This window comes from Mustelus asterias, chromosome 1, assembly GCF_964213995.1.
Source record: "Mustelus asterias chromosome 1, sMusAst1.hap1.1, whole genome shotgun sequence".
Taxonomy (NCBI): Eukaryota; Metazoa; Chordata; class Chondrichthyes; order Carcharhiniformes; family Triakidae; genus Mustelus; species Mustelus asterias.
The window spans coordinates 51,470,957-51,484,363 of NC_135801.1; the positions used below are offsets into that span (position 1 = coordinate 51,470,957).

A 13,407-nucleotide genomic window follows, 5' to 3' on the forward strand; every position below is an offset into this window, starting at 1 on the left:
TTTCATTCTAATTATTTACTTGTCAACTATAATTTATTTGACCTCGTGGAGCAGCTGAACTTGTGTTCATCAATGAATTCCCATTGAAAACCAAATTCTGTTCCTCTCCATCTCACTGATCCTCTCCTTGTCTCATTAATGTACTTATTTCTATGGTGATGTTTTGAAAAAAATGGTGGTGCTCTATTTGCTTCTTTCTCAACTGAATCTAGCAGGTAATTTATAGCAACCAGTCTCTCTGCGTGAGTTTCAACATGTAACAAGATAAAGCCAATCAGTTACTGCTTGTTTTCTTTTATTTAGATTTTAGTTCAAAAGTTTATAGCTTGAACGATATTCACTTAAACTCCATTTTAAAAGCTGGGCTTCCTTTTTAAGTCAGACGTGGTGTTGCACCAAACTAGAGTATACTCGACTGAGGGCAGGAAATGTTCTTATGATGCCATGCAAAGCAATCTCAAGACGTTCTAAAGCAACATTTCAAGTGCTTTAGGTGTAGTGTACGACCCTTTTGGAGGTCATGAATGCAAGTAGAGAAATTCAACATGTTGTGTAGATCAGAAATTCCAACATCAAGATAAAGTAACAACTTGTATTCCTACAGCACATTTAGCACAGTTAAACTTCCGAGGCAAGAAAATATGGGAAAGCACACTGATGTTCACGTTCAACCATTTTGACTTGTTACTGCTATAGTGTTTATAGATCAGACCTTTGACATGGTTTGAACTACCCACCATGCCACAGATCTGAAACTAAGCAAAAACTTTGCTTGTTAACTGTCATTGTGAACACAACATTATCGCCAAAATCTTGTTGGCATTTATGCTGGCAAGATCTTATGGTCCTGCCGATGGCACACCTCTGCCATGGGTTTCTCGGCGGTGAGAAGTGTATTCAGCAGGAAACTCCATTAACAGCGGGACCATACGATCCCGCTGCCAGCAAGCAGCGCACCCCCACCCGCCACAGCAAAACGCACTGCGGAGGGGGAGGAAAATCCCACCCTATAATGACTGGGCTCTGGCAGCCCTCTAGCTGTTTCACCCAACTGACCATTCTTGTGTGAACCCGATAGCACCTTTTATTAATAGAGTGCCTTTAATATAATGAAACATCCCAAGGCTGCAGAGTATGACAGAGAGCCACATAAGGTGACACTAGGTTAAATGACCAAAAGCTTGGTTAAAGAAGTATATTTTAAGAAGTGTCTTAAAGGAGGAAAGTGAAGTAGAGAGGCAGATGTAGGGTGGAAATTCCAGAACTTGGAGCTGAGACAATTGAAGGCAATTATAATTGGGAATGCACAAAAGGCACAGATATCTCTGAGGTTGTGGGGTTGGAGATGATGACGGGGCAAGTCCATGGAGGAATTTGAAACAAGGTATTAAATTTTAAAATCAAGACATTGACTCCCAATCAAGGTCAATGTAGGTCAGCGAATACAGTAGAGTGGGTGTTAAGGGAACAAGACTTTCTGCAACTTAAAGGACATGTACAGCAGAGATTTGGATGACCTCATGTTCACGCAGGGAGACCAGCCAGGAGTGCATTGGAATAGTTAAGTCTAGACATAATTAAGGCATCAAGGGTTTCAGCAGCAGATGAGTTGGGACAGGGCGAACCCAGTTGGAGAGTGTTGACTGTAATGTCGTCATAATGGAACTTAAACTTCGTCTTCCTCTGAGACCATGTAAATGAACTTTTGAGGTAGCGATCAGTTGTGAGAGCCTTGGCTGTTGTTGTTTCCAGTAAGAAGTCTCACAACACCAGGTTAAAGTCCAACAGGTTTGGCTGTAGGATTCGCATTCTAATCAGTATTCTGCAACTTGATTTTGTCTGTTTGCACTGTTTGAGAGCACATTTCCACTCCATCTGATGAAGGAGCAGTGCTCCGAAAGCTTATGGTATTTGCTACCAAATAAACCTGTTGGACTTTAACCTGGTGTTGTGAGACTTCTTACTGTGTTCACCCCAGTCCAACGCCGGCATCTCCACATCATGTTGTTGTTTCCACAGTTGTCGGGCTGTGGCCTACTGTGTGCATGTGCTGATCTCGGCGCTGACAGATTGGCGCATGTGCAGTGGCCTGCTAAGCGTGCTGATTTCAGCCTGTCTAGCGGGAATAGGTCACAGCTTTTCAGCGTGATTCATGTTGGTGCACTCTGCAATTCACAGAATGTGGGTGATTCATTTTGAAAATCCCACTGAAAAAACCAGCAGGATTTACTCCAGTTTTTACACAAATTCGAAACTTAGAATTTTTTTGGGAGAATCCCACCCCAAGTCTAACAACCACATTATCAGACAGCTCACTCTGCACCTTATTTCTTGACTTAAGAAACGTCACAATTTCAGGGAGCGGATCTAAGTCTCTGGAGGACTTTTCCTCGACTCAATCAACTCTCATCTGCATGAAGGATTAACTCACTGTAGGTGGCATCAAGCTCATCAAGTAATGATTTGAACAAGTGATGTTGCAGAGCTCTGTGCGAATTGTGTTGATGACCTTGAAAACAACTGTCATTAGATGAGAAAAGTCAATAACCTTGCTCACTAGTGTTTGTTGGTGGATAACACAGTGGCAATTGACACAGGAGGCGCGTTCAGGATCATTTCTGAAAAATGCAACAAAGCCTGCATTGACACCCAGCATTGATGGTGTACTGTCAGTTGTGATTGGAATCACTTTCTTGCTTGGAATGTTCTTCAGTCGTGTACCTTTTTAAGTTTGGTGTAGACATCCTCACCTCTTGTTCTGTATGAGTGGCAAAAGAATGAAGAGGTCCTCCTTTGTTGTTGCATCTTTGTTTTCATTTGCATGGCATTCAATTACCTGGGCCATATCTCTCATGTCCATTGGCTCATCAAACTGCAGTGAGAAACACCTGATAAGTCTTGGTGGCAGCACGGTAGCACAGTGGATAGCACTGCTGCTTCACAGCTCCAGGGTCCTGGGTTCGATTCCCGGCTCGGGTCACTGTCTGTGTGGAGTTTGCACGTTCTCCTCGTGTCTGCGTGGGTTTCCTCCAGGTGCTCCGGTTTCCTCCCACAGTCCAAAGATGTGCGGGTTAGGTTGATTGGCCAGGTTAAAAATTGCCCCTTAGAATCCTAAAATGCATAGGTTAGAGGGATTAGTGGGTAAATATGTGGGGGTAGGGCCTGGGTGGGATTGTGGTCGGTGCAGACTCGATGGGCCGAATGGCCTCCTTCTGCACTGTAGGGATTCTATGATTTCTATTTGCTAAGACACATCCTCGGACAAAAATTCCACTCTTCTGGCTACTGTTAAAGCACCAAGCGGCATGCTCTTGATGGCTGTCATAATTACAACTTTGTTTTTAAATTCTTTTAACAAGATGTTGGCAGCAACCATCATAGTTTCTTGATAACTTGCCATCGATGAACAGTTTCTTATGTTTTGCCAGCAAATGGCTATTGCAAAAATACACCTTTTGCTAGCCTTGTCTTTAGCTGCAAGTTTTGATAAGGTGACTGTTGAACTTGCGTTCCCTTTAACTCCCTGACTTTCTTTGTCTGAATGGCATTATTTGAAGGGAAATTTTCTTGAAATTTTGCATGCATTGTCGTGTGATGCCGTTCCAAATTACCTTTGTTACTCAAGGCTGTTGGCAAATGAGATAAAAGTTCTTGCATTCAACATTCGTAAAAGAAAATTCACTTTCCCATTCCTGGTGAAATTGTAAGTTTTTGCCCACTTGCAGGTTCCTGGCTCCTCACTCATCATTGGTCTTCACCTATCTTAGTCTCTTTTTGATCGTGCTGCCTTGACACTTGTGGCATAGTTTTTCCACTCATATATTTTGAGGTTCAGCAGCTCCCTCAGACACTCTGCAGCTGTTGTTGCCCTGAGGGAGCACATTGGAAGCACCGGCCTGAACCCTGTCTAAAAGCAAATGGAAGGATCCCCATGAAATCTCATCCTTCAGAAAATAGCTGGAACAGAGACTTTAAACCAAAATGAATTCTGGCAAACTTGGCTTGACTCCAGAAGGAAAAATGAATGAACCCTCAAGACCATAATGCAAAATGGAACTCTTGGGTGGAATTAGGATAAAAGGGAGATAGGATTTAAAGTCGTGGCAAATTTTAGTGTTAAGTTAGTAGTACTGGCCTTGTTTAAATTTTTTATATATGGAGAAGTTTGTTTTTGTTTACAAATGTGAAAACCCGTGGTGCAATTCTTTAATTTGATCACTGGATGTTTGAATTTCTCTTTAAATATTAATCTCTATGGAGATCATAACACCTGGGACACACTGTCTGAGGATTAGTAGACAGTCAGTGGTTTCAAAAGGAAATTGGATGGGCACTTAAGGGAAATAAACTTGCAGGGCTACGGGGTTTTGAGATCCTTGTCGACATGAGAGCGAAGTAGTGGAAGAAGCGTATGCGTAGGCTGAAGTGTAGAAGATGAAAGGTGAGGCAGAGGTCCAGGTGAATGACTGTTGAAGTTGCAGTACTGATCAAGCTTTATTAAATCTTACATGATAAACGGACTCTGACACTTCTGTTTATACATCTTTTTCTAAGACCAACAATTTAGAGGCACCTTGGATGCTGGTCATGAGAAGATCTTGTACATTGATATGTTGTGGCACGATGCCTTTATGTACGGTATTTGTAAAATAAAATGGAATGAAGTGGGGGAATGGGACTGAATGGATTGTTCTGCAGAGAACCAGCATGTACTTGATGGCTGATTAGCCGCTTATGCCATTATTTTATTCATTTCAAAATCAAAAATCAATTTTTGTAATAACCCATCTGGTTCACTGATGTCCTTTAGGGAAGGAAACCTGCCATCCTTACCTGGCATCAGCAACTCCACCAATCTTTGTGTCATCCGCAAACATACTAATCAGACCACCCACATTTATATATACTACAAACAACAGAGGTCTCAGCATTGATCCCTGCGGAACACCACTAGCCATGATGTGGAGATGCCGGCGTTGGACTGTTTACACCACTAGCTACAGATCTCCATTCTGAAAAACACCCTTCCACTGCTACTCTCTGTCTTCTATGACCAAGCCAGTTCTGTATCCATCTAGCCAACCCACCCCGAATCCCATGTGATTTTAGTTTTTGTACCGATCTGCCATGTGGGACCTTGTCAAACACCTTACTAAAGTCCACATAAACTACATCCACAGCCCTTCCCTCATTAATTATCTTTGTCACCTCTTCAAAAAGCTCAATCAAGTTGTGAGACATGACCTTGCCCATACAAAACAATGCTGTCTGTCACTAACTTGTCCATTTTGTGTGACTGCAGACTCAATGTGTTGACCCTTAGCTACCCTCTGAAGTAGCCAAGCAAGCCACTCAGTTCAGTGGGCAACAAATGCTGGCTTTGCTAGCGATGCCCACATTCCATAAATTATTTTAAAAACAAGAGGGAATAAATTTAAGTTGATTTGCAAAAGAAGAAAAGCACCTTAACAAATATCTTCTTTGACCACTGACGAGGGTCCAGAGAACCGGAGAATAGTAAATGTCGTTCCCTTGTTTAAGAAAGGAAGCGGGGATAACTCTAAAGATGTGCAGGTTAGGTGGATTGGCCATGCTAAATTGCCCCTTAGCGTCAGGGGGACTAGCTAGGGTAAATGCATGATGTTATGGGGATAGGGCTGGATGGGATTGTGGTTGGTGCAGACCCGATGGGCCTCCTTCTGCACTGTAGGATTCTATGATTCTATAAACCAGGAAATTATAGGCTGGTGAACCTGACATCAGTGGTGGGGAAGCTTTTGGAGAAGATACTGAGGGACAGAATATATGCACATTTGGAAGAAAATGGACAAGTTAGTGACAGACAGCATTGTTTTGTATGGGCAAGGTCATGTCTCACAACTTGATTGAGCTTTTTGAAGAGGTGACAAAGATAATTAATGAGGGAAGGGCTGTGGATGTAGTTTATGGGGACTTTAGTAAGGTGTTTGACAAGCTCCCACATGGCAGATCGGTACAAAAACTAAAATCACATGGGATTCGGGGTGGGTTGGCTAGATGGATACAGAACTGGCTTGGTCATAGAAGACAGAGAGTAGCAGTGGAAGGGTGTTTTTCAGAATGGAGATCTGTAGCTAGTGGTGTAAACAGTCCAACGCCGGCATCTCCACATCATGGCTAGTGGTGTTCCGCAGGGATCAATGCTGAGACCTCTGTTGTTTGTAGTATATATAAATGTGGGTGGTCTGATTAGTATGTTTGCGGATGACACAAAGATTGGTGGCGTTGCTGATGCCAGGGATTGTCAGAGGATACAACAGGATATGGATAGATTGGAGACTTGGGCACAGAAATGGCAGATGGAGTTTAATCCAGACAAATGCAAGGTGACGCATTTTGGAAGATTAAATTTAGGTGTGAATTATACTGTAAATGGCAGAACTCTTAGGATCATTAACATACAGAGGGATCTGGGCGTGCAAGTCCATAGTTCCCTAAAAGTGGAAACACAGGTGGCCAAGGGAATTAAGAAGGCATATGACATGCTTCCCTTCATCAACCGAAGTATTGAGGACAAGAGTTGGAAAATCATGTTGCAGCTATATAAAACCCTGGTTAGACTGCATTTGAAGTATTGCATGCAGTTCTGATCGCCACACTACTAGAGAGACATGGAAGCTTTGGAGAGAGTGCAAAGAAGGTTCACCAGGATGTCGCCTGTCCTTGAGGGTATTGACTATGAGGAGAGGTTGAACAAACTAGCATTGTTTTCACCGGAAAGATGGAGGCTGAGGAGCAACCTGGTAAAGGTCTACAAAATTCAGAGACATGGGTCGATAGTCAGACGCGTTTTCCCAGGGTAGAAGTATCAATTACAAGGGGGCATGGATTCGAGGTGAGAGGGGGAAAGTTTAAGGGAGATGTGCGGGGGACGTTTTTCACGCAGTGAGTGATGGATGCCTGGAACGCGCTGCCAGAGCAGGTGGTGGAAGCAGGCACATTAGCAATATTTAAGAGGCATCTGGATGGGTACATGAATAGGGAGGGAATAGAGGGATACGGTCTGAGTAAGGGCAGAAGTTTTTTCTTTAGTTTAGTTACAGTATTATGATCGGCACCGGCTTGTCTGGCCTGTTCCTGTGCTGTACTTTTCTTGGTTCTTCTTTGTTTGTGATAGGAGGAAAGCTTTTTTTTTATACTTTTCCAATTCAATCAAATCAAATCCAATTCAGAGTCTCAACAAGTTGAGACATTTCCGATCCAGGCTGACAAGACAGGGCGAGCGACCAAGCCACCCTGTCCTGGGCCTGATCTACATGAACCAAGCTGATTGGAGGAGGGGGAGGTTCCTCCTCCAAGACTTGAGCTCATTTGCATCTTAGCCAAAAGGCCGAGATGCCGCTTTTAAAAATTGCTTCATATGAAACATATGAAGCTTCAGTGTAACCTAATGACCTCAACCAAGCGCAGCCGATCCATACTACACTTGATCTTAGCCAAAAGGCCGAGTTATGCAGCAAGTGATTAGGATCTGGTAATCACTGCTTCAGAGTGTTCACTGCTTGAAAGGGAGGTTCAATCAAAGCATTCAAGAGGGAATTGTTATCTGATAACGAAAATGTGTCGTGCTATGGGGAAATGAAAGAGGCAATAGGTAAATTGCTCCCGCAGAGGACCATCTCTGGCATAATGGGCTGGGTAGCTGCCTCTTTGTGCTGTAATCATATTGTGATTCTATGACTTTGAGTTGGCAAAGCTCTCTCCTTTGGCCTATGTTAATAGAGTTACCCATTGTCCTGCCAGGATGTTTAATAGACCCTACAAGTTAGACACCTCGCAGGGCAGCTAGTCAAGAAAGTGCAGCTTTTGATCTCCCTGCTGTGCTTACTTTCATGCAGTGCTGTGGAAGTATGGCTCTTTGTGATTGGAATGTGAGGGAACATCTAATATTAGTCAGGAGTTCACATATTTTAGTGGTACCCTAGTTGGCCCAGCTGCTTTTAGTACAAGGAGCCACTGTATGCATTAATTTGTTCACAATAGCTAAGCCCTAGTCTCCCTTATCTAGGCTAATGTTTTAATTTGGCATATTTCTGTTGTCATTTCATATTTGATAGTCATTAATGTGACAGATTGAGATGATTGAAAAGTTCATTTCTGCAGTCTGAATTCTCTTGGAAAAATAATAAACTTTATAAACAAATAATCACTATACGTTAACTACAAGTATAATCAATATTCGAATCATTTATTTTGGTCATCCCCAACCAGAGAACATGATGGTCATTGATCTTTTATGTTAAGAGAGTAATAACCAACTTTTTGATGCTTAAAATTACACCAAAAGGGAAATCACAAAGGAAAAAAATGACCCCTGCATTTAATAAGTGAAAATTAGACGTGGAGGAGAAACCATTTGATATATGGATTTTATTGTGCCTTAAACTCTCATGGTGACAATAAGAAACATTGGCTTAAATTTACTTCATAATTGTTGAATTTTATCCATAAACTGTACCTTAACTAAGACAAAACTCTGGGAAATACCTAAGGTACTAAGTTATTTCTGCACTGTCCTTCATGCATCACCACACTATTGTATCCTGCTTCATCCAGCAAAGGTTAAAAGATGGGGCTTTTGTTTTGTAAAACCTTATAATTTGGCACATCGTGCTGGTTCTTTTGAAAGAGCTGTCTAATTAGTCCTACTCCTCTACACTTTGCCCACAGCCCTGCAATTTATTTCATTTTCAAATATTCAATCATTCAATTCCCATGACAGCTCTGTGCCTTTAAGAAATGTATTTTAGTCATGTTTCTGTGCAGGACTTTTATTTTTAAATTGTCTGTTCTGACACCGGTGCCGCTGGATTTAAAGTCAGCTACCCTATATTGTTACTGTGGCAGCATAGTTGCTCTTAATTGCTAGAATGTTTGCTTTAATCTGGACTAATGCTGTTCTGTTTTTAATGTTTTCCCCTTGGGTTTTGCAGAATAGATCTTGATTAGGCTGATTGACAGAAAAGTTATGTGACTAGGTGGAGCTAGGCTTACAAGAAATCAAGCTCAGTCGGCTGCTTGGGATCTTTACAGAGAGGTCACTTTCTCTGTCTTTCTTTCTATGTCTGGAATTGGAGACTGGAATCTGTCAGGAAATAAACTTTTTCTCTGAGATTCTACTGTTTGGAGGGGGATCTCGCTCTCTGGAGGTGGTCGTATGATAGTCAGCAGACAGTTGTCTGTCTGGATCTCTGTCCAGAGGTGTTAAAACGCTTGAAATCAAGCATTTGTGTAAGCATATCTGTTTTTGGTGCTAACTGGTTCTGAAGAAGGGATTTACGTCTATGGGGCTCTGCTTTCTTTGGAGCTATAGAGATAACTAACTGTAGAAATATGACTTGTCATGTTTGTTTTGATAAAGGCTTCCTAGTGGGTCAATTGAATCATACCTGGAGCGGAATACTTTATGCTCACCCTAATGCCAAAATCATAAAAGGTTAGGATCTAGGCTAACTTCATAACATACCTTGGAGTTTCTGATCTGGTCCCTAACATTCCCGTTTGAAAGTTACTATTGACTCTATTACAATCATCTTTTCGGGCAATACATTTCAAATGATAAAAACTCAGTGTAACATAAATTATTCATCTTGTGGTAGGATGGTTCCCCCTTTTCCTTCTCTTGAATAACCGCAATGAGCGAGGTATTATACAAGTGTTTTAAATCCTTTTGTGACTTCCAAGAGGACACAAGACAGGTTTTCTCATTTTAAAAAAAGTTCATTTCTTGATACCCAAGGTATAGTTGCAGCAGCACCAACTCATTCTTTCACACAATAGCAGGCACTTAATTTTTTTTAAAGTGTTGAAAATGTCCTTTAACTTCTGAGATTGTAGTTGGGAAAGTTGCAGACCTGATGATTCTCCTTTGGTTCACTGAAGACTGTGGATGTTGAATGTTTCTGGTGATGAAATCCTCGTGCTTTACTCTTGGCAACAATAGGTTTCTGGCTCCGTTCTGCAAATCAGTAGGTGAAATGATAGCCCTCCTGTTTGGAGATGCTGGGCAGCGTCCTTTTGCTGGGTGGAACTTCTTGCTCTGTGGTCTCTGCCTCCCAGACTGACTGACATGGGCTGCCACTCGAGGTGTTTCCTACCATAAACTGGTTGCTGTCACGTAATCATAGCATCGGTGTTCCCATCGTGCACACAAATGGTCCCTCATAACGTCAGCATTGACACACAATGGAGATTTGAATCTTGGCCACTTGCATCTTCATGTGTTCCTATTTTGTGGAATTTCAGTCTGTAACCATTAAGAGTGTACGGCCACTGTACATCAGTTTCAGTAGACATTTAGACAATAATAATCATCAAGTTCTCAGGTGAGATTGGTTGCAATTTTAATTTCTTTACAAAGGAATGTCCAGAAGGTTGTTCACATCTCATGACCTGACCAAGCAAGGAGGTTATTTCCAGCGTTGGGCAGTCTCGTGTATGTTTTCACAAAGAGAAAGGAAGTACCTGACCCCCTAGACTCTCTATCTTGTGTCAAGGTAACTTGTCCATTTTGCATTCTGCTTTTTAAAAGCAAAGTGTCCCATCTTTTGTACAAATTTGCGGGCATAATTAAGTGGGCATGGCAATCCCCCATAGTTCTCTTGTCAATTATCTTAAATACGTGTTCTTAAATTACTTGCCTCCTGCTAGCGGAAAGATTTTTATATAATCTATCAAACTTTTGATCATCTCAGTTGATATCCCCTTAACCATCTCTGCTCTAAGGAGGACAATTCCAGCTTCTCTAATCTATCCACGTTATTGAAGTTCCTCAACCTTGACACCATCTAGTAACTCTCCCCTGTATCTTTTTAAAGACCTTGACATTCTTTATAAAAAATGGTGCCCAAAGTTATGCACAATATTTCAGCAGAGGTCAAACCAATGAATATTAGTAAATAACAGTAGGAATTTGTTTTCAGGTTGGATAAAGCTGCAAGCAATGCAATAATACAATTAGTCAGTATCTTTTTGTGGATTTAAACAAATCAAGTGAGAAGGTTCATGAATTCTGGGAATATATTTTGTCTTTAGTTTTCTTCTAATGTATTAGGTGATGGGAGTAGGCAAATTACCTCATTGGGAATGAGTGCTTTAAACAGGTCACATTTATTTCAATAACAATGTCATGACTGTGATAAATTTTCCAATTTCATTTCAAGATGGAAATGAAGACGAAGCAGGAGGAGAACTGGGTGAAGAGGAGAATTGGTTTGAAAATGCCTCTGAAACTCCTTCTGAAATCTCCTACTTAGATGTACAAGACCTGAATGTATCACCCGGAGACAAGCTGCAAGAACAGGAAACCTCTCCAGAAAGCTCCTTGGGGAGCACAACTCCTATAAGGAACTCCTTGGAATTGTTAGTTTCTGAAAATGATCGGTTCAAAGACACCTTGGAAAAACAGGATGCATTGTCACCTGTTCCATCACCGCTTTTGCATGAAATGGGGTCCCATGTATTACATAAACCTATGAGTAGCAATTTGAGACGTCTGTTGGAGGCTGGATCAATCCGTGCTGACCCTGGCCTGGGAGCTACAGAAAAAGACGATTCTGCAGCTGGTCATGGTTCAACGTTGCCTTTGTCACCATCTTCCCCTCATGCACTACAGCTAAGTGCTCTTGCTAGGAAGTTAGCTGCTAAGCAGGAGCAAAGTAATCATTGTAGTCCAAGTAACAACTTTATGTGGAATCAGGATATTTGGCTGCTAAATTCGTCTTCTTGTAATTTATCACCTACTTCAGCTACACAAAAGCTTAAGGCTGCTGCAAATGCAGTTCGTCTGGACAAAAGTCTGTCACGGGAAGAGGAGCCAGTGAGATATAGCCCATACTCATCGCCTTATAGCCCTATACAAAAGCAGTCTGCTAGTTCTGCGCTGGCTGCTCTCTCAAAGAAAGTTAGTGAAAGAAGCCTGTCTTCTGCTCAAGATCATAAGCGTCCAGGAATTACTTTCCTTTCTCTGGCCTCAATGACCTCATCAGCAGCCCTACTGAAAGAAGTTGCAGCTAGGGCTGCTGGGAATATGTTGATTGAGAGGAAAGATCAACTCATCCCAAGAGATACCTTACAATCTTTGGAAGTGAAACAAGAAAAACTGATTCCATCAGTTCCGGTTGAAATGCTATTGCCCACATCCAAAACGAAGATTTTGAAGTCTACCAATAAAGGTATGTACTGTCAAAAGTATATTATTTAAAGTTCAAATGTAAAAGCAGTTTTCTTTTTTTATGTATGTCTTGTATAAATTGCCCTTTTTGTCTTGTGCAAATGTATTTTTGTTTTATCTTGAAGCATTTCCTGATCTGCTGGGTTATATACCCTCAAGTGAGATGTTAAAGTTAAGATGGGTACCTATATTGGAGCTATTCTGAGGTAATCTGGAAGTGTAGTTTGAGGTGGCCCTAGTTCTGCTTGTGTGAACCTATGCAATGAATTTCAACAGACCCTTTGGTATAGAAGTACAGCAGAGCCCAAGTTTTCCCATCACAGAGGTTGAAACAATATCCAACAGAAGCAGAGAGATGTTTTTAAAATGGACCACCCCCAATACCACCACCACCACACACTGTACCTGTGCCACCAATTCCATTCCTCACCCCAGCCATGGACTCGGGCAGAACTTCAACACCCCGTCCCACCCTTAGCTGAGCTCCCATGCTCTATAAGAAAGACGATTTCCTTCTCACTGACCACCTGCCTCCACCTCTGCCTCTGGTTTATCGCCTCCGGTGCTCCTCCAGCTGGTCTCCCATCCTCCACTCTGTAAACTTCAGCTTATCTTAGCTGCACCAAGATTTACTCACCAATCACCCTTGTCCTCACTGACTTGCGTTGGCTTTTGGCCTTCCAATGCCTCAAATGTTGGATTATCTCCCTTGTGTTTAAATCCCTTCATGGCCTTGCCCCTTCTATTTCTATAATCCCCTCTTGTTCCTTCAAATTCCTTCGAATCTGTCCTTTTGTGCATTCCTTCCCCTTTGCCCCACCATTGACACCTTTTTGATACCCAAGACCCAACATTCTGGAATTCCCTCCCACCGTTGGGCGGCACGGTGGCATAGTGGTTAATACTGCTGCCTCACAGCACCAGGGACCCGGGTTCAATTCTGGCCTCGGGTCACTGTTTGCGTGGAGTTTGTACATTCATCCCGTGTCTGTGTGGGTTTCCTCCAGGTGCTCCGGTTTCCTCCCACAGTGCAAAGATGTGCAGATTACGTTGATTTGGCCATGCTAAACTGACCCTAGTCTCAAGGGATTAATGGTAAATATGTGGGGTTACGGCAATAGGGCCTGGGTGGGATTGTGGTCGGTGCCGACTCAATGGGCCGAATGGCCTCCTTCTGCACTGTAGGGATTTTATGA

The 13,407-nt window shown here is 42.2% G+C and overlaps 1 protein-coding gene across 5 annotated transcripts in view; it reads left to right on the forward strand.

Moving 5' to 3' along the window:
* The window catches only part of znf827 (zinc finger protein 827), a 198,923-nt gene that overhangs the window by 20,608 nt on the left and 164,908 nt on the right, over window positions 1-13,407 (forward strand). For all 5 annotated transcript variants that reach the window (XM_078212202.1, XM_078212193.1, XM_078212220.1 and 2 more), the window contains exon 2: window positions 11,202-12,212. In XM_078212202.1, the coding sequence (XP_078068328.1) occupies window positions 11,202-12,212 (1,011 nt within the window). The remainder of the gene's footprint in view (window positions 1-11,201; window positions 12,213-13,407) is intronic.